General features: G+C 39.3%; 3 protein-coding genes across 6 annotated transcripts; all 3 read right to left on the reverse strand.

Moving 5' to 3' along the window:
• Nucleotides 1-496: 496 nt before the first annotated feature.
• Nucleotides 497-4,011, reverse strand: cd40lg (CD40 ligand). Its single transcript, XM_027019165.3, has 5 exons — nt 3,735-4,011; nt 2,192-2,311; nt 2,016-2,037; nt 1,826-1,906; nt 497-1,716 (listed from the first exon to the last, which is right to left on the reverse strand). The coding sequence occupies exons 1-5, from the start codon at nt 3,909-3,911 to the stop codon at nt 1,322-1,324; spliced, it is 795 nt and encodes a 264-aa protein (XP_026874966.1). The 5' UTR covers nt 3,912-4,011; the 3' UTR covers nt 497-1,321.
• A 5,681-nt stretch (nt 4,012-9,692) lies between these two features.
• Nucleotides 9,693-13,362, reverse strand: vgll1l (vestigial like family member 1-like). Of its 4 annotated transcripts, XM_081699041.1 has the most exons (4): nt 13,133-13,362; nt 12,177-12,371; nt 11,647-12,036; nt 9,693-10,975 (listed from the first exon to the last, which is right to left on the reverse strand). In XM_081699041.1, the coding sequence occupies exons 2-4, from the start codon at nt 12,355-12,357 to the stop codon at nt 10,935-10,937; spliced, it is 612 nt and encodes a 203-aa protein (XP_081555167.1). In that variant the 5' UTR covers nt 12,358-12,371; nt 13,133-13,362; the 3' UTR covers nt 9,693-10,934. The 4 variants fall into 4 exon arrangements, with proteins under 4 accessions (XP_081555167.1, XP_081555166.1, XP_081555165.1 ...); XM_081699040.1 differs by having other exon boundaries at nt 11,647-12,033; nt 12,198-13,362; XM_081699039.1 differs by having other exon boundaries at nt 11,647-12,033; nt 12,177-13,362.
• A 546-nt stretch (nt 13,363-13,908) lies between these two features.
• Nucleotides 13,909-25,824, reverse strand: adgrg4a (adhesion G protein-coupled receptor G4a). The gene is made up of 25 exons (XM_081699345.1): nt 25,783-25,824; nt 25,297-25,378; nt 24,362-24,988; nt 23,863-23,960; nt 23,723-23,781; nt 23,402-23,453; nt 23,266-23,297; nt 22,965-23,116; nt 22,443-22,576; nt 22,290-22,354; nt 21,784-21,932; nt 20,139-20,265; nt 19,191-19,300; nt 18,644-18,848; nt 18,254-18,419; nt 17,936-18,088; nt 17,659-17,778; nt 17,317-17,362; nt 17,114-17,217; nt 16,773-16,894; nt 16,388-16,656; nt 15,922-16,024; nt 15,524-15,804; nt 14,661-14,762; nt 13,909-14,444 (listed from the first exon to the last, which is right to left on the reverse strand). The coding sequence occupies exons 2-25, from the start codon at nt 25,367-25,369 to the stop codon at nt 14,290-14,292; spliced, it is 3,504 nt and encodes a 1,167-aa protein (XP_081555471.1). The 5' UTR covers nt 25,370-25,378; nt 25,783-25,824; the 3' UTR covers nt 13,909-14,289.
• Between the last annotated feature and the right edge of the window lie 1,189 nt (nt 25,825-27,013).

Genomic DNA, 27,013 nt, shown 5'->3' on the forward strand with positions numbered 1-27,013 from the left:
ATATACTAGTTTAGTGGGTGTTAAATTATTAAATATTAATGTTTGTTTACTATATTTTGAAGTTGTACCAGAGGCACAGATTAATTTTTTTTTTAAAGAAGGGTATTGTTTGTTTATTTTTGGCACAAACTAATTAATAATATTTTGTAATGGAGGAGCGCCCACATAAAACTGCTCTTTGAGGTATGCAAATATCATTAAATTTTGAATGAAGTCGGAAGAGTCAAACAACTGAGAAATTCTATTTAAAGTATGAGGTTGAATCATGCCTGCTCTCGCAAGCTAGCTCTGCATACCACACTGGAAAGTGTGTGTGGTGGAGTGCAGAATATATGTAGGGTTTCACAGATTTAAAAAAAAAAAAAAAAAACCTATAGCACCATACCAGACTATTTCAGAGTTTGCTTTATAAACAGACTAAATTAAGATTGCTGAACCATCACTGCAGATTGAAGTCTCATATTCTCACACATCACCAGTATTACAAAGCCTGTCATTTGAGTTTGAAAAAGACACTTTTAATACAAATAACATAAATATGGTTTTTTTCAGAAAAGTAAAATTTCTAAAGAAGTTTGTCACTACATTCCTTATTTGTCAGCTGTAATATTTTGATCATGAAAGTTTACTTTGACACGCTGCCTGATTTTTGAAGAAAGTTGTCTTCAGTGGTTTTCTTCTTTCGTTTTTTTTTGTTTTTGTTTGTTGTTTTGGGGGGGGGGGTTTGTATGACAAGATAAATACACACTTTTACTGTGGAAGCCAGTGTAGTCTCTCTTCCTTTTTCAAACATCTTCATTTTCATGGTGTGAAATGACACATAAGGGCTTACTTTAGTACTGTATGGAACCCTAGACTAGCCTATGTTCTGACAAAACTTCCATTTAATAAATAAAGTCACTACTGTATTACAGTACATAGCATTAAACATTAATAAATTATTTATGAGCCTAATACACCTGGAGAACCTCTAAGCATGATCGTGTTCGCAATCATCACGTGTGGAATTTCTGACTTTTTTTCTTTTTTTTTTAACGTGGAAGGAGGTTTCTGAATGGCACACTTTTTCCATTCTTTCAGAAAATCCAACAACTAATAATGTTTGTCATTTTCTCCTGAACTTGCACTAGGTATAATCTCAGAGGAAGAATGTTTTTGTAACTGCAGATGTTCCAAACTGTTCTTGTAAGACTTCAATCAGAATCACTTAGATCAGCATGGTTATCCGTGTGTGGCTCACAAAACCGTTCCAGTTAAGGACAGTATCCAGTTCGTTCCATGCCAGTAGCTCGTCCTCCTGCTCCAGTCTGATCAAGCATGCTTAGTCCCGTAATTTGAACAACCTGAAGGTGCTGGTGGCTGCGTTTACCAAGCTTGTGTCAGTCACGTTAACAAAGAGCTGCTGTTGTTTCTCGAGCCTGAACACTCCAGTCTGTGAGGCCGTGCAGAGGTCGGGCACAGACACATTCCGGTGCAAGCTGCAGTAGGCCACCAGCAGATTCTCATCCCTGTTCTCTGTTCTTTCTCCCTGTCCTGTCTTTCGGGTCCATATGACCTGCTTGAGCGGGGCTTTCACGTGCCACTTGGAAAAGGTGACTTGGGAGTGGATGAAGTAATATCCGGGGAACTGAATGATCAGGGCCCCTGATATGCCAAGATTGATCTTCTCCATGTGAGAACGTTCTCGGTTCCAGATCAGGGTATCCATCTGGTTCACTACAGAGAAAGCCATGACAGAAGACATGTACGGTTTTATTTCACCAGCTTGATTGCTTAATCAAATCTAATTGGAAGGTTTTGGAAAGGAGTGAGCACGTGATCTTACATTTAGATTGTGATGTTTGCTGCAATAGAACCATCTCTGCTTTTGGTATAGTGGGGGCTCCTGTTCCAGCTAAGAAAGCCACTATCAAAAGAGGATACGGCAGCAGTTAGTACATTCTCAACAACAAGATGATGCTTCCCAGAATTTGGCATACCACACTGTTGCAACACTAAAAAAAAAAAATACATACCTTTTCCTCCAGTCTGAGAGCCCTATGAGAGGAAACGAATAAGATGATCAATTTTGCATGCTGGAAAGTTACGTGACCGCAATAAACTAGAATCTGTCCAATTGTGAAGAACAGTGCCACAGATCATTAAGACGCCACTTCTCTGGCTGAAGGCCCTCGTGAAGGAGCTGGCGTACCTTTGACATGTCAGTGTTGTAGTATTCCATGCAGTGCACCATCTCCTCAGGTTCTGCGATGTGCTTCACGCACTGCTGAAGCTTCTTCAGCATGTCTATGCCGCTGCTCAGTTCATGCAGCTGCCAAGAGGAGAAGACTTTGGTGAGCAAGGCATTGACTTAAAGCCACTGTATCAAAACCACAGGTGCTACTGCATACCAATACACACAAAAGGGAGGTGTTATAGCAAGGCGTGCTAATCGACTTTTACGCGTATATTTTCACACGAGTTTTTCTGTTCTATCCCAGTGCTAAGTATGGATAGATTGGTGATTTTTAAGCAAAGGACTTCCACTTTTGGCCAAGGTAAAGTTAGATGTGGCCAAATGATGTTGGTAAGCTCTGGAAATACTAAGTTTCAAGAGACTGAATTATCATCTCATTATTATTATTATTATTTTTATTATTAGTTACATTTATATAGCACCTTTCTCAAACTCAAAGATACTTTACAGACAGATTTTATATATATGAATGACACAGGAATCCTATGCTAAAGCTATAGCTTATGATATTGGTTGATGCCGAAACACATCTAAGAGATTTTGTCCATAGCCATAATTTAGTAAAGGCTTTTTATTTTAGCACTACTGTGAATTTTCTGAACGCTAGTCCACAAAGGACCTTCTAAGACTGTATGAATATATCTTTTCTAGGAACACTATGTCTTTTTCTTAATGCTATGTTTTATATTCATATAATTCTATATATTATATAGGTTATTAATTATATTATATTACATTCACAATTATTCTCATTCCTAAATAAAGTAGGATCATAGCTGAATCTTTTCTATGCATTCTTAATTATAATTAATTTGATGATAAACTAGGGTTCTCTGTTCAGTCACTCAGACAGGATGGCTTCTCTGATGTTGAGCACATGTACTCATAAAACCACAAAACACAGTGAGTAGACCCATCAAGACAAAAACACTCTATTCATAACTGTTTGCTTTTAAATGTCTTCAACTGGACTGATTTTATCATAAGTTGCAGCACATTGATTAATAATGTTAAAATGTATGATAAACACTCCAAAATAATATATAAAGTGAATGTGAATGTGACTATATATATATATATATATATATATATATATATATATATATATATATATAAAGTGGCAATTATGCTAAGGTGTCTTCAGGTAATACTTCATGTGCAGACTACCCCCTACATCTATAGTTACCTGCCAATACATTACTCTCTGTCTCTCTCTTTTTAACTACAAGCATATAGAAAATTACCAGAGGAGAGAAATGTAATTTCCTTATTTAAAACTTTAAATAGGGAAATTAGTGTCCCTCAATGAGGAACATTATAATATCCAGAATGGTAATGTTATAAATATATTTTAAACATAAAACTGTTAACAAATCATAAGACAACTTTAAAATGAAAATAAAATAAAACTTCATTTTTATCCTGCCTGTAATTTCAGAAATAGCAAACTATAAGATCATTTTAATGATATAACCATTGTAGTTGGATAAGCTCCTACCGTGCTGAGTCTGTGGAATACGTAGAGGAACCCTCCAAACATCATTAAGAATAGAAGAAGCACCATCACAGACAAGAACTTGACTAGCGGCGTGTTCACGGTCATCGTGGGCCCCCTGTGAGCCTGCCGTGGAGGCACCGGTGGAGGAGCAAAGCTAGTGTGAAACGTGTTTATCATGGTGGACAGAATTAGAGGCTAGAAGAACAGAGACGTGAACACCAGATTCACCCATATAGGTCTGAAGAGATGCTTCCACCAGCAAGAGAGTTCATTTGAAAGCAACTTCCTGGAAGCTCTGAACTTCTCAGATGGGACAGAGCTAATTCTGTGTGCGCATGCTATTTTAGACCTTAAGTTCTTCCCTTATGTCATATCTCAATCTATAGTTGGCAGAAAGGTTTTTTTTTTTCCTGCCTTTCTACTTTTGTACTAAAGCTTTTTTCCATGGATGTCCTATACAAAGTACAAGCATCACCTGCGAGACGAATCTCATATACCACTTAATTACAAATTTGACAATATAGGCTGAACAAAGATTTATTTGCGCTAAAATTTTGTGGAGACACAAACCAAACTCTAGGTGTCATGACGGGTGTGAGCACCAATCATACACAATTTCGACTTTAAAACATGGGCAGGTCGTGGTGTGTTCACCCTGTTGATGTGTACTTTATATGGAAAGAAGGGAAGAAAGTAATTAACAAAAAGGCTTATGAGCAAATATAATGTTTTCTGGGCTGATTTTAAAAACAGAAAAACATCCATTGTCGTGCAACATTTTATTTTCTGTAGATAGCAATTGGACTTCTCTTATGGACCGCATTACAGATACACTTAATAGTTTGTTGTGTTAGTGACATAACGTGATGAATGTAAGAGGGTTTTGCTAATTTGTAGGCCTATATCACCGTGGTCCCAGTAGCACAACATGAAACACATGACAGAGCTTTATTTTTTTAAAAGACGGCCTTCCTAGTTGTATAGGTTGCTTAACAAAACCACAGAAAGACCACAGAAAGAGATGGCACTGATGTCATTTTAACCACTCTGGTGGTCTTTGTTTCAAATAGCATTTTTTAAAATCTCTGGTTGTAGCTCCAGTACTAATACTAAGGTACTACAATAATAAGATGTACTTGAGGCCATAATATGTTCTAAATATGAATTATGAAAAGGGAACGTGCACTTTTATTAATCATCAACGTAAATGGAAGCCATGTAAAAACAGCACATTTTGAAATCTAGTTTCCAGTTCCAGGTTAGATCTGTAAATTCTTCTCGTTCTGCTCGTTAGCTCGGCTGTGAGTTTCTGAATGACTTATTGGCCACTCTTTCTGTAAATCCCTGCCATTCCAAAAATCAGCAGCAGCAAGTTCTGAGTAAAACAAGGTGCCCATTAGTAAGTGTCAGCATCACTCTGGCGTGTGTAAACAGCACATCAGCTATTTTGTGAGAACAGTAGGTGTTAAACCCCAATTCCACCAGCGATATTTAAGCCTTTCGTGGCTCTAGATGTCAATGCTGGACACCTTGTGGCTCTAAATGGTTATAGGAATTTTTCAGCAATCATTTCGTGAATGATTAGTCTTGTGGAAAGTTTTTTTTAGGGTCTTTATCATTTTCTCCATGCCTTCATAAACCACTCCAAATGTGTATGAAATGTGTTTAGCAAATAAACTTGCCTTCCTTTGCCTTGCTCCATATCATAAATCTCCATACAAAATATATGGGCTATCTGTAATATAAGATAAATAAAGAGATGCTGTCTTTATGAAGACATGTTTTGGGGTTTTAAGACAATAAAATGCAAAGGTAAAAGTATACCTATTTAAATAACAAAACTATAGTAGTTTTGTACCTATGAACAAAAAAATACATCTATGAATTATTAACTAGTGTACTGGTCACAGTTAGTATAATTGTCAGTATGCAATATGTCAGTATGCTATATATATATATATATATATATATATATATATATATATATATTATATATATATATATATATATATATATATATATATATATTTATTTATATATATATATATATATATATATATATATATATATATATATATATATATTTATTTATTTATTTTTTTATTTTTATTTTTATTTTTTTTTATTGTTATACCTTTAGCATCTCCTCCACATTCTGAGGTTCCAGGCGATGATAGTGGATAGGACTTATATGCACATGGATTCTGTAAATCTGGACCCATACAGCAACAGTAGAAACCTGCAGCAAATGAACAGCACACTGATACAGGAGCTCCTACTATTGGCAGTAGGGATCATTACACATACCCAGTAATGGGTGCGGATCCACTCTCTGCATTGCTGAAAGAGCAGTAAACATCAGAAAATATCAGTGGAGTTTTCAACGTGGTCAAACTGAGCTGCGTGTATTTTAATTAAAACAGTATATTGCATGATGTAATTCTGTATATTCACCAGCCACTTTATTGGGAAAACTTCCATTGTACCAACATCGGCTGGCAACTACATTAAGTACATGTAAGTAAATGTAAGTACATGTATGGAACAGGAGTGAGCAACTTTAGCTTGTTGTTTGCAATCTGAAAATATAAAGTGCACACTTTGTAATTTAAAGTGTGCAGTGAGTTAAAGATTAGTATATAGAAAAGGGGATATTGATCAATAGAATAGATAAATAGTGAATAAGAAGAAAGTTTAAATTTGAAAGTAAAATGTTTGAACAAAGTTCATGGTAACTTGACAAAGCCTGCAAAATGCAATTAAAGTCATTCATTAGTTTTTCTGAACTGTTTAATGCAGTTCATGGTTTGAGGCTGAGAATTACATGAATAATGTGTGAATGTTTATTGATTATGTCGTTTTTTTATTGTAAAAGCAGATATGTATAGAAATCTATACTTAGAATAATAATATACTTAGAATAATAATATTATGATAATAACAACTAGAAAATGTGAACAAACTTTATTTTGCCTTGACAGTATCCTGCTATTAAAAAAAAAGCTATTAAAGACTAAGAAAGATTGTTTTGATCAAGTGCTTCACAAGAACTGTTTGGCAAATCAGTTTCAAAAACACAGCCAACTTAAATGGACATTAAAAAGTATAAATCTGTGAACAAACAATGTTGGAGAGCCAGCTAAAAGCCACTGAAGTAAACCAATAAAAAAATTACCTTAAAGGACTGTGGGACAAAAACTGTAAGCACCATCAGCCTAATAACATTAATAAAGGAACATGTCAAAATAAGAGCGGCCCAAACATAACACAGAGTCACTGCAAAATGCAAGTAGTATAGATCTTCTGGAGTCTTTCTTGCCATTTTCATGCCTTATCCCTTGGCTTGCTGATCACGGGGAATGTTCTGTGGTTTCGTTCGTGTGCTTTTACTATTTCTATCCCCTCTGAAAGAGCTGGTTGTGTTCACTACTGAGACTTCACCACTGAAACTCTGGTACTCTGGCTACAGGACCAAAAGCAGAAAAGCCCCCACCCATAGATATGGTATATGGAACTGATTTTGGCAACTATGCCAGCATAGACAGCTACACTATAATTATCAACCCACAGCTGACCTTTCTGGTCCACTGCAGCGGCACACTAAATCTAGTTTGTTTTTTCTTAATGTAGACTACATAAAATCATCTTAAATGTAGTCTCAATTTTTTATGTATTTGTGTCATTATATGTATGTTTTAAATAATCTATACGTAGGTCAATGGTAATGTAATTAACAATGGAAATGTGAATTTAAACACCGGGCATTCTCTCATCCAATGGCCACCAGGAATCCTCCTCACAAAGCGATGGAAATATGTAGATCTATAGAAGACCACACAGCAGCAGTGGAGCCCATACATGTGGCTCCCTCAGTCACATGGCTTCCTACAAGCTGGGTTTTTTTTTTTAATCATGTAACCTCCATTTGTGCCAGTTACATCATCGTCCCACTGACAACCTCGTGGTTTGACCTTGTGATTTGACAAACGCACTGACAATTTTTCTTTTGTTAAACTGAATAGCTTCCATTATTGTTAACAGAAAATGCATTTCAAAGATCATGACAAGTTGATAGACAACATTAACAGTGTAGTTGCTGAAAGCTGACAACACAGGCCTGTAAGATGTGCTATAGACCTAATTAAAATGTAAAAAAAAACATTCTATTAAAAATGTTAGTGTACCACTTTACAGTATGACTGCCCTTTAAAGGGTTCATGACTGGTTTAATATTAGGTTATTCAAATGTATTAATTAGCTCATAAACAGCATAAAAATCATTAATAAGTAGTTATAACACATGAATAAAGAGGGCAGTAGACCTGTTGCTTGCCAAATACTGAGCCCACAGTGTCCTATTTTATCCTATACAATACACTTTCATAGTGTCAGCAGTGAGAAATGTCTGGTTTAAGAAAGCCAGCCATCTAGGCCGTGCATTTAACCGAGCTGTGTGAGTGGCATTCTTTGAGGTTGAACTGCGGACAGTTTTTAAATTAGACGTGTATTCTGAGTAACGAAAACCATGAGGCAGGAAGCTGAGCTGATGCTGTGGCAGAGAGAACCAGATGGTATTAAATGACAGTGCCAGAAGAGACACCTTAGATTTCCAGTCTGTATCTCACATTTCATAACAAAAAATAAATAAATCTATCTCTACTTTTGCTGCATGAATGAGTACTTTTCTTAAACAAGCTTCTACAGTTTTATATTGTGTTAGTTTACTATGTGATTTCAGAATTTGGACTTGTCCCTCAGAAATAAAGCGGGTTTTTGTTGTTGTTTTTGTTGTTAATCCTGTTCAAGCAAGATACCTCCCAACTCCAGCATCACAGGAGGTCACGTCTGTCCGTACACGCATGTATTTTCACTGCTGAGCATCCAGATGCTCCAAGTCACCGCGGTCACACAGGCCACAGGCCACCATGTTTGAGTTGAATGGAGGTGGGGAGCGCTTTCTCAGCACTCCTGCAGGGGGCGCGTTCGTACTTCAGTCACACTCATCACCACTCATCCTTCTGCACATTTTGAATCTGAAAGTAACTTTGTGTAATTTCCTAAGGACACTGCTGTAACTGCTGATTCTGCTACTGCAATGGTTTCTGGTATATATGGCTGCCAGTTGTGAAGCATATATTTTTATTATTTTTAATTCATTAATGTTTTATTTTGTAAATATTGTTAGTTAGTGGTATTGTTATGATTTGTAATAGTATTGTAATAGTATTATTCTTATTTGTAGTGTTTTCTGACACTTTTATCCAAAGCAACTTACAACTCAACTGAGTACAATTTGAGCAATTAAGGGTTAAGGGCCTTGCTCAGGGGCCCAACAGTGGAAACTTGCCAGTGGTGGCGCTTGAACCAACAACCTTCTGATTACTAGTCAAGCACCTCAACCACTGAGATACCACTGCCCCTTATATATAGGATGCTAAAATTAGGACATCAGTAATCCATAGGAATCCAGTTTTAAAAAAGGAGGTTTAGATTTCAGCTCTTACTTCGAATTCATATATCCATATGTCCATAATTCAGTTGTGCTCTGAGCTGGGTATGATAAAGGACACCGAAAAGGAGTGTTGGGAGGGGGCAGGTTAGTCTTTACTGTAGAGCCATACATTAACTAATACTGACTTTTCTTGTTTGAGTCTGTTATGCTGCTTCCTACTCACTGAAGTGGAACCTGAAGTGCAACAGCGGCACTTTGTACAAGCTATAGAGTTCTTTCTTCCTTGTGTCCCCATATGACTGCATATAATTGTACCTCGTGTCAAATTCCTAACAGACACAGGTGACATTTCACGTTACTGGTATAATATCATGCACAACATTTCAACATTAGATGATGAAACTGGTTAAAGAAAGCTAAAATGTACAGTTTACATAAAGGCTTTCCTTTCATATTAAAGAAGAACGCTGAAACATTTAGATCAATTGAAATTTGCAGTTGGGGCTTGTAACTTACAGAGTTTAATCTTAAAGAAATTTATTTACAGCAAAATTACAACAAAAACATTGTGCTTCAACTGCACTGCAGTGACATGGTAGCAGGATTATCACAAATTCGAGGACAGATATAAAAAAAAAAAAAAAAAAACATACACATTTGGCATGTACAATATGTTCTGTGATTTATTAACAAAACCTTTCTAAACTACACACTCTCAGTTTATATCCCTAAACCATATATTTACAAGTTAAAATAATGTTGTACATTATATTTAAATTCAATGCATATTCTATGCTCTAACTAGTCATGTTTTAAATTATATACAACAACCTTTGGTCTCAAAGAAGTGTTGCAGTGAAACAATTCCTGTTGGCTGGGTGCCTCAGCTACACACACGAAGGCTCCGTGAGCCTTGCTTTCATTTTCATTTGCAACAGTTTAGCAGGAGATGTCAGACAGGGACTGTTTATGAATACAGATATTATTCCTCCTGAAACAGTGAATCAATAGCGCCAACTAGGCATTGGAGACATGAATAGTGGATTCAATTAGTAACAAGCAGGACTACTGGAATATTGTTTGGCGGTGGTGGTGTGTTGTGTGGGGTATTGTAGAGTATTGGCAGCAGATGCCATGTCATACAGACTCCACTATGGCCATTATACAGAGGTTCATTTAGATTGCTTGCATTTTTCATGGTTTATTAATGTGCATGGAGTAAGTAGACACTGCACTAATCAGCTGACATGCGAAATAGCTCTACATAACATTTTAAAAAATAGATTTAAAGAATAGAATACATTTAAAGAAAAATTATATTTCCACATTATTATACAACTTGGAAGAATAAAATAATCACAATAAATATCTTAATCGAGAGTCTCTTGAACCATGCGGCACTGTTATGGGTGTTAATTGCAACTGTCTTTTGAAAAAGTCTTTTGAAATGCTCTGCCTACAGCAATGCTGAAGAATCAGAGTCTGTCTTGCTGTTTCTCCCATATAGCCTGTGGGATGTCCTTCACTATATGTGCAGCAGTACTACACGATGAGCTAGTTCCCGAACAGGTTAGTCTGCACATGTACCTTTCATGACAGATGCAGTTGTTCCCCAGTGAAACAATTCAGGCTTTTGAACTCAGAGTAGGTAGGGTCGCAGAGAGGCTAAACTTCCATGTTCTTGAGAGTCACTTTTGCATGTCCAAATCTGCAGTTTCTATGGAAACAGCAGTACTCCCTCCCATTTCTTAATACCAGTAGAGATCCTCCTTCTCTGTCATTTGTACTCCTGTAGTAGAAACAAAATGGTAAGCAAAGTTTCTCACAAAATTAATTAAGAATTAAGTTATTTTCTAGCAAGTGTTTACAGACACTGGTATTTAAACATTATGGTTTTTTTAATATAAAGTGCTCTGTGCCTACAGTTCACCATCTCAGCTGTGTATTGTGTGTATTTATTAATGATTATGTTCAGACACCACATGTATGAATACAGAAAACAGTAACAAAAACTGACATTGGCTGCTCAAGAATATGTAGGTTAAGTTGCAATCAAGATGTTTCTTAAAGCTGAAGGGCATGTAAAATGATTAAGTCCAACTCACAACCTATATTCATTAATAAGTCAATCCTGATACAAGAAAATTGAAAACGAATCTCTGCTGCTGAATAAATCATGGCTCTGTATGAAATCCTCTCAGAAGAAGTAAATCAACAATGACACTGCTTTCACTACCACCTCAAGAGAGTAGGTTAGCTGTAAAAATACTATGGAAACTGTAGACTCTGGAAAGTTTAAAGGATTGTTAAAAAAGAATAAAATATTCAAAGCAGTCTTGGGGTTTTAACCTCGACAAACGTGTCGGCATAAAAGCGGAAGTAGAGCGATGCATTCTAATTGCGCTGCGTATTTTAAAATGTGCATTACACAGTCAAGATCCTTTACGTGAATTTCAGTACCATAGTCGCAGCTGTGATCTGGAGTCATCTGATCTCTAAATTCCATATGCCTTGTCCAGACTGGGACGAACTCCTGTTTGGAGGAGGCTACCATGACTGTGTTGATGTTGGGCCGATCGTTGTGGAGCAGGTTTAATAGGGAACTGCCGTACGGCTGGCCTGTTTCTGCCAAACCCTCGACAGACGGAGCAGAGCCGTATGGCACGGGAGGCATACAGGTGCCCTGCTGGGGACCAATAGGCCATGCGGCAGAGCTCTCCATGGGTGGGATCGCCGGCAGACGGGGGCTTATCTGTGGCTCTTGGTGCCTGCTAAGATAATGCTGTCCTGGAAAGTACGCGGAACCTTGCGGTGCCGAAATCACTTCCCAACCCCTCAAACTTGGCTCTGCTGGGACACATTGCAACAGAATTTTAATGCTGCGTACATATGGCCATCAGTTCTGTACTTCGTCATGTGTGCACAACCACGATTCCCTTATTGTATTAGTATGGTGTTCCCATAAACAAAGGCAAAACGATTGGAGTTACCAGATTTGCGATTTCTCTTGCCTTTAACAGCATCTGCCTTTGGTTTGGAGATATTCCTCAAAGCACGTGAGAAATGGGCATCCACCATGCTGTTAATGTCTCCTTGGAAGTACGTGAGGAGGAGACTGCCTGAATGTTCTTCTGCCCTCCCGGCCACCAGACTGCCTGGCTCCTGTTCCATCGCTGAGACGGGCCCTGTGAAGAGAGACGGCCAGGAGTCGTTCACCTGTCCCCTGCGGGGGCATGATGAGCTTTCTGCTGTCTGAGACACTGTTAGACCTCTAATGTCCATGGTATCAAATAGATGACTCTCCTCAATACTAACTCGATTATCATCTGACTATCCTGACAATTATCCTGAGAGTTGTACATTTTTACATTTTAACTTCTAAATAATAAATGAATATTTTGTATTTGTTACAGTGTGGAAATATCACACCAGAAAGGCAATATTTGACATCTCTAATATATTTAAAATACACGATGGAATATACTTCCTATTTTTTCTTATTGATGTATCTTCATAACATGTACATAGATTCCGAGTGGATTTAAAATGTATAGGATTAAAAATGTAAAATGGAAAGCTTGCATTGATATTTAAATAATTTATAATTGATCTTTTTCAATTTTTCTTCCAAAATAATGCCCTTCAGTTAAGGTTCTTCCAAATAAATGTCATAATAGACAAAGAAAACGTGCCACTAGCAATTTTTTGAAATCTAAAACATTACAGACAAGTTTCTCAGAACCAGATAAATTGCCATTTCTAGTGGTTCCTACTTTCCCATTTGCGCTGCAGTTTAGGCCAAGACTAGGCTTAATGCATGTCCAGGAAACAACGACCACAACAAAGATGTTTGTATTGTGAACCGTATAAGTGTTGCAATGTCTATGAGGGTCTGTATAATTAGGATTATTACAATGTTGCGTTTCCTATAACGCTTTCCACCTACCTGATCAGGTGTTTCCTATTCACAAACTTAAAAAAGGTTTAGCCTGCTCTGCTTTTGCTGACGGGTCGTCTCACTGGATTTGATTAAACTTTGCCTGAACATATGAATTCCTTGCAATTTTTAAAAGTGTTCAAGTCTCCCCTTGCCGATTTGTGTCGTTATTCGGAGCGGTTAGGAAATATGTTATGCCTTCGTTCCGCCGTCTTTATATGTTGCGCGGGCGTGTTCTTTCTGCAGCTCCACCAGTATGCACAGAATGTGCCTCAACTAGTCGGTCCACACTTCTGTCGCTGGTGCGCTACCAAAGGCCTCGGATGATTTCATCCTTGAGAAGATCGCGATATGTTCTGTATGACTGTGATGGTCAATTCTTCTTACTGTTTTTGACTGAACTGTAACCGACATGTAGTGAAAAATTAAATTATTATATTTAGTCGACAATTACACGCACTTGCATATATAGGATAGACCATATTTTGGTATTTTATTAAAATATTCGGTAAATTGAAAAGTAAAACACAGTTTTGTGAAACACACAGCTTTTCATCACTATTAGTGTACACGGTGACATGTTTGCTTAAACCTTTTCGCAGTTTTGCTTTGTTTCTGTTTTTTGTCTGCACAAAAGGCATAAAAGACCACTTTCTCTCTCTCTCTCTCTCTCTCTCTCTCTCTCTCTCTCTATCTCTCTATCCATATATATATATATATATATATATATATATATATATATATATATATATATATATATATATATATATATTCAACATATTTTCCAGTGTTATGTTCATAGCAAGTTACAAAGTTACAAACAAACAAGAATAGTTACTCTTGTCTGACATACTGAAAACATTTCCAGTAATTCAGTCCTTTTTCGGTCCTCTTCAGAAACTGAGTCAGTCTTCAGGAAGACACGTCTCAACATCTCAAAATGTTAATGCACAAATGTGCATTATGTACAGTGCTCTCCATAAGAACGCCATAAGTTATTATCAACAGATTGCATTTAACAGCTAAAGACAAAGCATGGAATCAAGCTTTTGAGCTGACCATTCTGACGTTACACAGACAGAGGTGCACGTGAAGCTGAAGATCTCTTATACAGGGCACTGCTGGCATTATTGCCTCCAGCAATATGGCAGCATCCAGAAGCCCAGTCACAGGGGACTCCCGGGACGCTTCTTCCAGCCTTCGTCTTTCCAGCTGGTCCCCGAGGAATCTGAGATCTTACGCTCACTTGTGCTTTCTGATGTTACGTTTTGCACCTTTTCACTCTTACTTCTGCCACCCTGGGATAGTGTCCCACTCTGAGCTGAGGTAAAGATCATATAGTGATTCTTATTATTCACTATTACTATGTTTTCAGTTATGAATATAGGAATGCATGCATTTTCAGTTATGAATATAGGAATGCATGCATATATATATATATATATATATATATATATATATATATATATATATATATATATATATATATATATATATATATATATATATCAGTACACATTTGAACTTAAAATACAACCTGAGTAATCAGAGAGTCTGAGCTGTCCACAACAGAGATGAGTTCTCCACTGTTTACGTACATTTTCTTTCATAAAACAGTGGAAGAGGAATATGAAAAACCCTGGGGAATAAAGCAGAGTAACTCAGCAATTCAACACATTCCGCACACAAACCACATCATGTGAAAATGTACCTTTATTTTAGAGAATTCTTCAGAGTTATTGTATTTGCAATGGACCCAGAACGCAATGTTCTTAAAAGTATCGATAACAGGATAAGCCCACAACCTTATCTAGAGGCACAAGATAAAAGGAATGTACTGATCCTGCAAAGGGTGGATGTACAAGTATTAATACAAAGTAAGAACACACTGTATTAAAGGCACTCTCACTGGGACAGCATGTCCCAGCATGTATCAGCGTGTCCCAGCGTGTATCAGCGTGTCCCAGCGTGTATCAGCGTGTATCAGCGTGTCCCAGCGTGTCCCAGCGTGTATCAGCGTGTCCCAGCGTGTATCAGCGTGTCCCAGCGTGTATCAGCGTGTCCCAGCGTGTATCAGCGTGTCCCAGCGTGTATCAGCGTGTCCCAGCGTGTATCAGCGTGTCCCAGCGTGTATCAGCGTGTCCCAGCGTGTCCCAGCGTGTCCCAGCGTGTCCCAGCGTGTATCAGCGTGTCCCAGCGTGTCCCAGCGTGTATCAGCGTGTCCCAGCGTGTATCAGCGTGTCCCAGCGTGTATCAGCGTGTCCCAGCGTGTATCAGCGTGTCCCAGCGTGTCCCAAAATTACCCAGCAGTCAGACGTGTCCCTAGTGCAGCATCAACCATGCTTTTGGTCACACCTCATTACCTTCATCCCTGGTGAAGCTGCACCTCGGCTCGCTTACCCTGAAGGCTGTTGAAGACGGAGAAAAGGTAGAGGAGTGGCACCTGCACTGGGCCCCAGGCGAAGAAGGCCAGCATCCAGGTGAGTCCCAGCAGAAAGGTGAGGCTGGCCACCACGCGCAGGTCCCACAGCACCCTGGCACGCCCGCCTTCCGCCTTGTTGCCCTGCATCTGACGGATCTGTACCAACACCATGCCCAGCACGGCCGTGTTCCCGACCAGGACCAGCGCCACGAACGCCACCACGCTCACATAGAAGGCCACGTTGCCGCGCACCCAGCAACTGCAAAGCCCCGGGGAGGTTAGTGGCGTGGGTGGGCCGGCCAGCTTGGCGCTGCCGTGGAGGCGTGGCCAGGATCTGTCATAAAAGCCGTGCAAACTGCCTGGGGTGACAACTTACAAAGACGAGGATTCTTCTGCTGGCGCTGTGACCAGAGAGCTGGTGCTGCCGTAGGAGTCTTTATCTGTGACAAGGACTATGCTGACGATCAACAGAGGCAAACCTGGAAAAACCATTTCACACGTTAACAGCATACAGCAGTCATTGTATCAGAATCATTTTTAACTACCATAAGCAGCCTGGTTATGTTTCTCAGGTCTCATGCCAGGTTCCTTACATCTGCCTTTGTGTCCTCAACATTACATTCCTGGTTTAGTCTTACTAATTACCCAGTGCAATGATGTTAGAGGGAATTTAGATCAGGGAAAACAACAAACTGAGCACACGGCCTCGGGCTGATTAAGAGCAGCTGAAACATTGTCGCATCTCAAAGAGAACAAATGACTGAACTCTGCACCACAGTTTGCCCCCCCCTCTCATTCAGTTACATCGATATAAGACCTCAGATGTCTTCGGCATGTCTCACCCCATCCGAGGGCGCAGAATTTATGGATGTAGGAGGACACGTAGACATTAAAGACTTTGACAAAGGCCAGGTACATGTTGATGGCCTCCAGCGCCATCCAGGTGAAGCTGGCCAAGAAGAAGTAGTGGAGAACAGCAGCCACGGCGACGCAGAGGCCGTAGACGTCCAAGGAGGCCAGCCAAGAGTTGACCAGGAACAGCATGTTCAAACCCAGCAAGGCCACTGACAGATTGACGAGGATCTTAGACGGGTAATCGCAGCACAGCTTCCTGTGGTTCCCAGAGCCGGGATGGGAGAGGAGGCGCGGAATTCAGGTGTTGTGTGTAATTTGTCGTTTATAATTTGTGTTCCGGTGCACAGTGACGGTTCGTCAGGTTGAACTCACCCGAAGAACATGTAAGTCAGCAAAGTGATGCCTAAAAACGTGGAGGACACACCGCATCCCAGATATGAGATGACAGTCAGAATCATGTCGTCTCTCTCATTTATACCGGTTTTGGAGACATCCTAAAAGACAGGATTTGGTGGTAATTTAGGATTTCCAGGACATGTTTATCCTGAGCAACTTACAGTTATGATTAAGTACAACTTGAGCAACTGAGGCTTTACAAGAGTGGCTGCTTGGCAGTAGCGGGGCTTGAACTGGCAGCTTTCTAATTACAACTCAAGTACCTTAACCACTGAGCTACCACTGCCTTCAGTGTTTAGCTGAGTGTTCGTGCTTACTAGAAGTACTCCAAAGTGTGTGAGGTGCCAACAAAGGCAGGAGGTATGGCTCATGTTGGACTGTCCAATCTGACATCCGCTGCTGTCCCATCCACCGCTCTCACCTGTCACACAAACAAACACACACCCACACATATAAACACAAATCAAGAAATAAACTGCAGTGATCCACCTTGTTTAGGACATTGTAAAATCAGGCTTACCGTTCTTCTGCAGGTCCCAATAGACACATTGGACTGTGTCCTGGTCCTGTAGGAGGGGGAATGTATGTTAGTAATAACTTTTAATTTCATCTAAGCCTTGCACGCAAGCACTAGATTGACAGAAACCACTTAATAACCCTAGAGGCAGTTAAAAAGAAAGTGCACTGAGGTACGTGCAGCTCATGCAATACCACTTCGATGAAACATATTTGCGGTTTGCAAATATGAAACAATTACCTCCACCTAGTGGCAACATTTCCTATAAAAATCTTTACTCATTGGTATTCGATGGTTGCATTATTATTTAATGCCAAAAAGGAGACGTTCCATGTTGCTACTCACCTCTTTGGGCTGAAGATGGTGGAGAGTGACAACAACTGGATCCGTCAGGTTGTTCACACTAGCATTGCTTACGCTGGCAGACACCACGTAGGAATTTAGCGTCAAGCTACTGTAAGGGTCCTGCAAATAAAAAAGTCAAGGCTGAATCAAAAGGTTGAATCCAGTCTTTAAAAAGAACACAATATAGTAAACTGTGGTACAACTAAATGTTTCTTCTGGGCCACGAGGAATGAGGAACTTAACATTGCATCAAATAGGTTGTCATGGTGGTGGTTACCTGGAAAAGATTTTCTGTGCCATAGAAATGAAATTGAATCCGACTTCTGTTTTTGTTACTTTGGGGGAAGAAGCTCTCCAGTGCAACGGGGACGGATATAGATGCCACAGTGTTAATAGAAGACTGCTCAGTAAATTTCTGACTGAGGAATATCTGCAGATGAGATTATGGTTATGGGTGTGGGAGCAATGTGGAAAAACCTCTGTCTGGGGTTATCGATATTCCAGATCTGTGTCTGAACACACTCTCAGTCATGATGCCAGTGTCAGTAATGTTGCTCGTTGACCGTAGAGGTTGGATGATGACCAGAGGTCTCACCTCAGGAGGGAGGCCCATCTGAAAGGAAGACACACCAAATGTGAGGCCTCGGAACGGGGCTGCATCCACGTCGATGACCTGCATCGCCAGAGCAGGGGCCGTGGCATTGTGACAGCGTCCTGAGAATTCCATCCTTTTTCCCACTCGGTCAGTAATAGAGAGAACCCTGAATCACACAGAGGAAGAGCGCAGAGAGGAAGGAGGGCTAAACAAACGGACCATACTGGTGCCACTTACCATCTACTAGTCATGTTGTTGGGGTGTCACCTTCATACACAGGGAGGTTCAGTTAGGTTTCATGAGGATTTATAAGTTCTGTGTTTCAATTCGACTCTACACACATTGTTAAGTGAGATTATACAGAACGACAACAGTTCCTGCTCTGCTCACTTGTTGGTGGCTCGGCCAAGTAATGGTGAGGAATCAAAGAGACAAGAGATCACGTTAATGATGCTGTCAGCCAGCTGGGTTGTCATGGCGCCAACGTCAGTGACCTCGGACAGCTTCTGCAGGATGGTGTTGAGCTGGGATGAACTCAGGTCTGTCTGGTTACTGAGCAAGTTCTCAATCATATCCACAATGTCAGCTGAATTATCTGGGGAGAGCAAGTGCAGAAATAATGCAGCAATGGCAAGTATCTACAGATCAAAATATCAATCCCATTTCCATTATCATGTCAGAATACTCCCTCTTCAGCTGGCTTTGTGCTTGTTTGAATAGTTTATACGCATAATTCACCTTGTTGTTATACTGTGAAGCACAATTCTAATAATGTTAACTAGTGGCAATTTGAAAAAGTCTATTTGCATAATACTTTTGTAGAATGAGAGTTACATTGTCCATTGATAGAATGAGTAAATCTTTGACTCAAAATGTACCATAGACGTAAGGCAAACGCAATCATTTGATTGATAAACGGCACATAAAAAGCACTTACTTGTTGTAACTATGACATTTTCCAAATCTTCAATATCGGTCATGATCTTCTCACACTTGAATACGTCTGGAGGATCCCAAATTGCTGTATCAGTGTGATCATCCAGTTTACTATGGCAAGAAACATTTGATCAAAATTCATATTAAAAAAAAACATAATGGTGATGTTTCCCCAGATATTTAATTAAATTATTAATTCACACATGTGCTTTTCATATAAAACTCCATGGTAGGCAGCCACTGTGTCCAGATTTGCTTCTCAGTGGCCATATCAGCCTGAGTGAGAACCCGCCCAAAGCTGTTATTAATGTCAGCCACAACTGTAGCGCACTGTACAAACAAGATCTGGAGCTTCATACAATTAAATGCTTTTATCTCACAACTCTTATTAAACTGGCATCATTACCCTCGTCTGTCCAAGCATTAATATTTGAGCAATCAATGTCAGGCATTATCTTCTAAGTTAATTGTTCAGTTGAGGGATATTGCATGTCATAATCAGGTTGGGGAAAAAAACCAGTCTAGCTAGTAGAAAGTACATGTAGACTGTGTGCAGTGTGACGCAAACATATGAAAAAAATGTCTCTCTGGAGACACTAAGGCATAAGTCATAGCTCTGCAAACTAGCATTTATGATAAAAAGTAGCAAAACACCAAATAACTGATCTTTTTTAACTGATATTTAAAAAAAAATAAATAAATAAATATATATATATATATATATATATATATATATATATATATATATATATATATATATATATATGTATGTGTGTGTGTGTGTGTGTGTGTGTGTGTGTGTGTGTGTGTGTGTGTGTGTGTGTGTGTGACCTAATTATAAACTGACAATCAGTACAATAGCTACATATATCAACCTTTTTACTAATACAGAAAATCCCTGCATTCTGCACAGACAGGTGCATGCAGAGTTACAGTACAAGTGTCTTACCAAAGTCTCGTGGCTGTCTCTTGGCCCTTTTCACACACCATATCATACGTTTCCTGGGCCTGTATGGGGGGCCAACTGTAGAGGCCATAAAGCGTTTGAGTGGTATCCTCTGGACAGAAGCCGGGCTCTGAACAAACAGTCACTCTGGTTAAAGTATGGATGCACAGGCAGTCGACTATAATCCATCAGTTTACTTCCTGCACATAGAGTACAGTTACAATAGAAAAAAACTCAGATGCCTTTCCTTTCCCAGTACTGTTGCTTTGCTATAGATTTAATTTATAAGTGATTCTATTTGATTCTTGCCCTTAATCTGCACAGGAAATGTGAGGCTAAGGTTCATTTTTAGTAAAATTGATAAAGTTTTGGTAAAAAAAAAAAAGGATTTCATTAGCATCTGGTTTTCTGGGCATTCTTGAAATGTGTTTGGTGCTGTGTTTGAGTCTTCTTAGATGTTACCAGCTTTGCACGTCTGATTTTGGCCGTTCCTCTTTGTCTTATCAGTCTGTGATCAGGTCTCTTCACAGACACTCAGTAGAGTCTCAGTCCAGGTTTTGCCTCTGTTCTTTGTTCCCTAAATCCCAAAAGGTCTCCCGGTTGCTGAGATGCAACCATGCTTCTCCAGAGGAATGGTATTAACCAGGTGATGGGTGGTGCATGGTTTGCCCCAGATAGGCTCACATACACCTTTTACTCAAGAGCGTCTTCCATCTGGCTGCTCTACCTTAAAGATATGAATAACGGAGCGCTCTTGAGCTGGTCGTCTTTCTGTTTTTAGTTCATCTCTGTACAGGATTTTTGCTATTGTACCAGCCGTTACTATTGTTGTCAGCCAGAGGAGGATGGTCCCCCGTATGAGTCTTGGCTTCTCGTGCTCTAGGGAGTTTTTCCTTGCCACAGTCGCCCTTGACTTGCTCACTGGGGGCTTGGACTCTAACATGTGTAAAGCTGCTTTGTGCCAACATCTGTTGTAAAAAGCGCCATACAAATACATTTGACTTTGACTTTTTGAAGCTCTCTTGAAGTGGGCTCTTGGTTGCCACTGGGAGCAAAGCTCTACTTGACCAGTTTGTCCACCTGGAAGACATACAGCGCCCTTGGCGCTAAGAAGACTCCTGGTGGATCCAATTCTGTGCATGTAAGAACTTTGACTATCTTAGTAGCTATTTATACCTCTCACCAAATGTATGTATTGGTTTTATTTCATAGGTCTGTGGAGAATTCCACATGGACTTCATGCTTGGTTTTAATTCTGACATTATAAAGGCAGGTTTTTATATATTCAAAACTGAATTTTCCACTGAAAGTTCCATCACTGTAATCTAAACACTGCAATCAAGTTCTAAAGACACCTCAAAGCATGATGAATGGACAAGATACAAATGCAGTCACTTTAAAAGTTCATCAGGTCAAAGGGCTGAATACTTATCTAATGGAGATTTTTTTACACATTTGCAAAAATTCCTAAAAATGTGTTTTAATTTCAACATCATGGATTTTAAAAAATATGAATTAATTTTAAATTAAATCTGTAACCAGTGTTAAAAAAGTAAAGGGTTATATTTAGAATCTTTTTGGAATATTTAGAATATAGAATATTTAGAATATTTTAAATGTTTTACATTTTCTGATTTATGAATCATACCTAGGACTAAGATGTTGATTTGATCCATTGGCACATGAATTGTGACACTGTCATTAGAAAATCCTTTTGTCAAGAGCTGAAAGATGAACATCGCTGTTTCGGTGACGTTCACTGGAGCCTTGGCCTGGATTTGGAAGGTGCAGTCATAGCTGCAACAGCAAAACATGTAGACATCTCTGAGACTGAACCCAGGCTTTTACACCACAGTACAGCTCAGTTGTAACTTTACATTTTCTGTTTCTTTAGCATTCCTCACCACAAACACATAGAATCTAGGCAAAGCTGTAAAATCCAATCAGAAAGACGAATGAACGTTCGAGCATTTGCCAGTGAACCGATAGAGTAACAGTAACTGTAACTTGATCAGAAGTAATTCAGTAAGCTACAACCTTCAGTTTGGTAATTAGTTCATAATGGCAGGAGTGAGAATTAAGTGATATCTGATCTGTGAGAAAACTTAAGGCTGCCCAATGTGCAGAATGTTGCTGCTTTCACAAGCCACTTACTTAGGATTTCTTGTTAGCTTGAAATTTAGAACTGTTAGCTGGTGTCCCTCCAGTGTTTGATGAACCTAGACATGAGAAAATATTACACTGAGAAGACATGGTCACCTTTAGTAGATTTTGGTGTATCCTATCAGTGTGTGTTTGGCCATTCACCCAGAGTCGAAGGGCCTGACCCAGATCCTCCACAGAGCCGTTTATTGTAAAGTCCATATAAACTCTATAAAATCTATCTGCAAAATCTGAAACACAGTTACACAACAGCAGCTTAGCCAAATAGGTTTCAAATCATTTTGCAAAGGACAAACATTTGATAACATATAGAAATGCATTTTAAAAATAGGATGAGTAGTTAAAGGTCAAACAAGCCTGATACTGTAGAGTTCTTATGACTTTCAGGAAAGACTGCTGCAACAGAGGTTGAACAGAAAGTAAGATGCAGAAGATGTTATGCAGAAGATAAACCAGCATACAAAATTAAGAAACGCAGACATTGATAATGGCAGGACAGAAATGTTAAGACTTCAGTTCCACAACTGAAACTGAATTCGGAGCACACTGAAAACGTCCCTTTCATTTTCCTACTAACTCCCCTCTTTCTCACTTTCTTTTCCTCTCCATCTCTTTCTCTCTCTAACACACACACACACACACACACACACACACACCATCACATACCCACTGGCAGGATGTTTATAGAAGATGGATCTGTTTGCAGGATGATGTGCACACTGTGGTTATAAGTGGCTATTAACTGTGTCCAAAGCTCAGCCTGGGTCTCATCAACAGCAGCCGCAGGCCTTACTGTCAAGTATACCAGGCATCTGATCCTTATAACACATCAGGGTTGAAGAGCAGAGTAGTGCACATGAATAGGAGGAGTTAGAAAAGAGGATCAAATGTCATCTGAGTGATTTGGCACTTCAGTGTCATATTATGGCGCGTTATGGATGTGTATTAACAGACGCATTCTTTGTACCATTCTTCTTTAGCTGAAAAGGGTTTGATCTCCTACAAAGAAGAAAATTGTGGCATTAAAATTAGTCGAATTTGACAAAAAAAAAAAAGTGCATTGCTTTATATAAATATGATTAAATTCATTAGTGATACCAAACCTTAATTTCTGAATTATGTTCATGAACAAGGTTGTCTTTTTGGAATGCCTGACTGATTGTAACACAAAAAAGCAGAAAGTATATCACAGTCTGGTATTTGCATTGGCATTCAACTAAATCATGCACGACAGTGTGAAATTCACATTATTATTAACAAATAAATGCTCTACAGCACATCAATTATCTTAAGTAAACAGAATGTCAGAATGCAAGTCAAAATATCAGTGTCAACTGATGCCTTTCAGATATTACACAATTCAGCATGATAACCCAAAAATTTACATAAATACAGGAAACAAGTTAACACGAAACTGAATTCACCTCAGGGTTGACAGAAACACGGAGTCTACAGATACGTTCTGAGGTAAAATACTCTCCAGCTGAAAAGGAATGGTATTTGCCTTAATATTCAACACAATATGCTGCAATGTGAATGAAGGTATGGATGGCATTTCTCTTACCCACTGCAGTATGACTGCCTTGACCCCATTCCTTCTTAGGCCATTACTGCTTTTTTGAGCAATAGACAACTTCATATTGATTTTATACTTCGACCATTCTGAAATGAGGCATAGATCATTTAATGTGTGGTGAGAACCTACTGCAAATGTTTATAATTTACAGTTGAACACCAAGCAGTGTCGTCATCAAACAGGCGTGTGTGTGTGTGTGTGTGTGTGTGTGTGTGTGTGTGTGTGTGTGTGTGTGTGTGTGTGTGTGTGTGTGTGTGTGTGTGTGTGCTAGCCACATGTATTAATATAGTATTATATTATCCTACAGCTGCATAGTTGTTCTCACATCTCTTCATACATGACTGAACACAGACGATTATTAAACCTTTTATTAGCTGAAACAAGTGTGTCAATGTCGAAAAATCACACAGCTGTGGTGTTGGTCCACGGGCCTGGTGCAGAGATGAACACCAACAGTGGTGTTTAGATATCTAAGGGCTGGCCTTACCACACTTTAGCTGGTTGTCGGTAACGGCCGGGCAGCCATAAGACTCCAAGTCCCGTGTGGTCCAGGTCACGATGTCTCCACTTGCACACTTCACCTCAGCGAGCTGCTGCATGCTCAGTTCCTGTCGCCACATGCGGAACAGCGTCAATCCCCCAATTAAGTTTGTCCCAGTCTCAAAGACCATAATGTTGCCAACAAAACTGTGGGAGACCCCCAGAGTGAGCACGCCCCCTGCAGCCAGATGGCTGGGGAATGAGTCGTTCAGCGGAGAACTCAAGCAAACAGTGCCATTGACAAGCAGGTGGAAATATCTGGTGTGATTCGACCATGTCAGGCAGACAGTGTGCCAGTTCAGGAGAGGCAGATCGTGTGCGATGACCCATTCCCTTCCGAAAAGCCAAGCCTTTAAATTGCCCCCTGCTCCAGCCAGGCCGAGCTCAGCGCGATGCTCTCCGGGCTTCTTATACACAAAGGCCGTCCAGACTGGAGTGTGAATCTGTCGCCAGATATCAGTGCACACACTCAGTTCTTCTAAAGGGGGCACAGTGCAGGTTTTGCTCAGCTGCCAGTGACAAGAATGGCCGAAGAAGACTGCTTTCTTCCCCCAGAGGCTGGGATTGGCCAAGGCTGAAAGACAGAACTGAATTCAAATATTTGTATGTTTTTCAATCATCAGAAATTTTTTTTTAAATATGAGCAATTTATAATATTGCTTTATATTCCTATTGTGTGGCAATAATATGTACACTGTAGGCAAACTATAGGGTCTTTGAGCATTAAAAACAGTTATCAAAATTTTTATTTATTAATTAAATCATTTTATGTAAAGTATTTTTTTAAAAACTTGTACTATATCAATAGCAATGAGAAAACATTCTAATTGTAGACTGCTATGTCCTCCGTGTACAAATTGCCTCTCATTTGGGTGACCTTACCTGAACACATGATGCAACTTCCAAAAATCCATATGTAACACACCACTGCCTGACATTTTCTGATTTTTACCATTGTTATAGCCTTTAAAGAGAAAGAGACAGTATATTTTTTCATAATTATAATTTAAAAATTATATTCTCAAGAACATTTTTTAAACTCAAAGACATTTTCAAAAACTGTAGCAGTATTTCTTAATATCATAATAATACTTACAACATCTCTGTGTATAACCATGAAGATGTAATGTGAACAATATCAACAGAAGAACTTAAATAATAAATCATTCAAAGCAATCTGGAAATCTACTTGCTTAGAAGTTAAGAAATGTGCTAAATAATTGAAAGTCTTTTCAGAAGTCTTTGTGCTGCACCTTTATTTACCACAGATACAAACCACTCCCACTCCCTCTTACAGATGAGTTATTCATTAAACGTAGTGAAAGCAATAAACCTAATAGGCCGTATCAATGAAGTGATTTATGCCACCTTAAAGCTTCATAACACGATGAAGACCTAACCCTCTGAAAGTGTGGCTGCCTCGTGGCCTGCAGTTCAGCCAGGAAAACTGTGGAGCAAAATGCAAATGACTGTACAGAGGAGTCTTACCACTGACAAATCAAAGGTCCTTGGCATGTACATAACATCAATTGTAAATTTATATCATTTACATAACTTACATGGGTGGGACAAGATGCACTTTGTCTGGTCAAGGGTTCTGATCAACGATAAGCACCAAAGCCTATGGAAGCATTCCTGAACTTATACCACACATACGTTCTACCGCACAGTGCTCCATAAAACACACTCTGCATGTATTCAAAATGAGAAGATGACAGGAAAAAAAATAATGCCAACTGTTGTTACAGAGTGAACTAAGGGACCTACAAATACCTGGTATCTGTGTATTTCCTGACGTGCCTTGCAAGATATGAAATAAAGTAAACTTAGCATAATTGTTTTAGATTGGTATTTGCATGCTTATTGCACACTAATAAAATATTATTTTAAAAAGCAAATGCTATCAGACGTGGGTTCCAGGTGCGACGTGGGCTGGAGGCTGATATCAGATAGGTAGTGTTTTATAATGGATGTAAAGTAAGCAGAGACACAAAATTTGTGTGCATGTGAGTGCAACAGGATGTTTCCTTAAATGTTCCGCAAACAGTTCTGGGACTGCTCTAGCCAATGTGCTCAGATCAGACTAAGCTCTCTTCAAACAAAGCTAATTAGATTTTTCTGAAGCCTTGTTCAGGCCAAACCTGTGTGTTTGCACACGGTGGTAAAGAAATATTCACTGGCAGACCTTTGTACAGGGTGACTTTCAGATTGCCCTAGCTTCACTGTGGGAAAGATTATCTTCAAGGAGACGCACGGTAAAAAAAAAAAAAAAAAAAAAAGGCGAGCTCTCTGCTCTTCAACCAATAGAGGGCGCCATGCTTTTCCAGCAGGAACAGAGTGGGCATTTCTCACTAGAATGAGTGAAAACAGATGTGCAGAATTACATTCAATAATGCGGTCAGTATGAGCTGCGATTCATGGATCAGATTCTCCATAACTGACTTCAGCATTATTAGACTGTTGGATATGTTCTGCACACTGGTTAGAATTACTGATGCAACAAAACCCCACATAATAATCTTAATTCACTCTCTATGTTTTGAACCCTTTGTTTTAGAGTATAATCAGAGGTGTTGAACTAATTCTATGGTCTTGTTAG

This window comes from Electrophorus electricus, chromosome 16 (assembly GCF_041902795.1).
Source record: "Electrophorus electricus isolate QZ-2024a chromosome 16, ASM4190279v1, whole genome shotgun sequence".
Lineage (NCBI taxonomy): Eukaryota > Metazoa > Chordata > Actinopteri > Gymnotiformes > Gymnotidae > Electrophorus > Electrophorus electricus.

What these genes read in the sequence shown, in the direction of transcription:
- cd40lg (XM_027019165.3), bottom strand. Translation starts at nt 3,911, where the DNA reads ATGATAAACACGTTTCACACTAGCTTTGCTCCTCCACCGGTGCCTCCA. An exon ending in TATTCCACAGACTCAGCACG is followed by an intron (nt 2,312 to 3,734) that starts GTAGGAGCTTAT and finishes TCCTCTTGGCAG; the next exon opens with CTGCATGAACTGAGCAGCGG. An exon ending in CTCTCAGACTGGAGGAAAAG is followed by an intron (nt 1,907 to 2,015) that starts GTATGTATTTTT and finishes CTCTTTTGATAG; the next exon opens with TGGCTTTCTTAGCTGGAACA.
- vgll1l (XM_081699038.1), bottom strand. Translation starts at nt 12,468, where the DNA reads ATGGACATTAGAGGTCTAACAGTGTCTCAGACAGCAGAAAGCTCATCA. An exon ending in CAAGAGAAATCGCAAATCTG is followed by an intron (nt 12,037 to 12,176) that starts GTAACTCCAATC and finishes AATGTGTCCCAG; the next exon opens with CAGAGCCAAGTTTGAGGGGT. An exon ending in AGATCACAGCTGCGACTATG is followed by an intron (nt 10,976 to 11,646) that starts GTACTGAAATTC and finishes TTTCTACTACAG; the next exon opens with GAGTACAAATGACAGAGAAG.
- adgrg4a (XM_081699345.1), bottom strand. Translation starts at nt 25,369, where the DNA reads ATGGTAAAAATCAGAAAATGTCAGGCAGTGGTGTGTTACATATGGATT. An exon ending in ATTCTGCGCCCTCGGATGGG is followed by an intron (nt 16,025 to 16,387) that starts GTGAGACATGCC and finishes TGGTTTTTCCAG; the next exon opens with GTTTGCCTCTGTTGATCGTC. An exon ending in GCAGAAGAATCCTCGTCTTT is followed by an intron (nt 15,805 to 15,921) that starts GTAAGTTGTCAC and finishes GGGGCTTTGCAG; the next exon opens with TTGCTGGGTGCGCGGCAACG.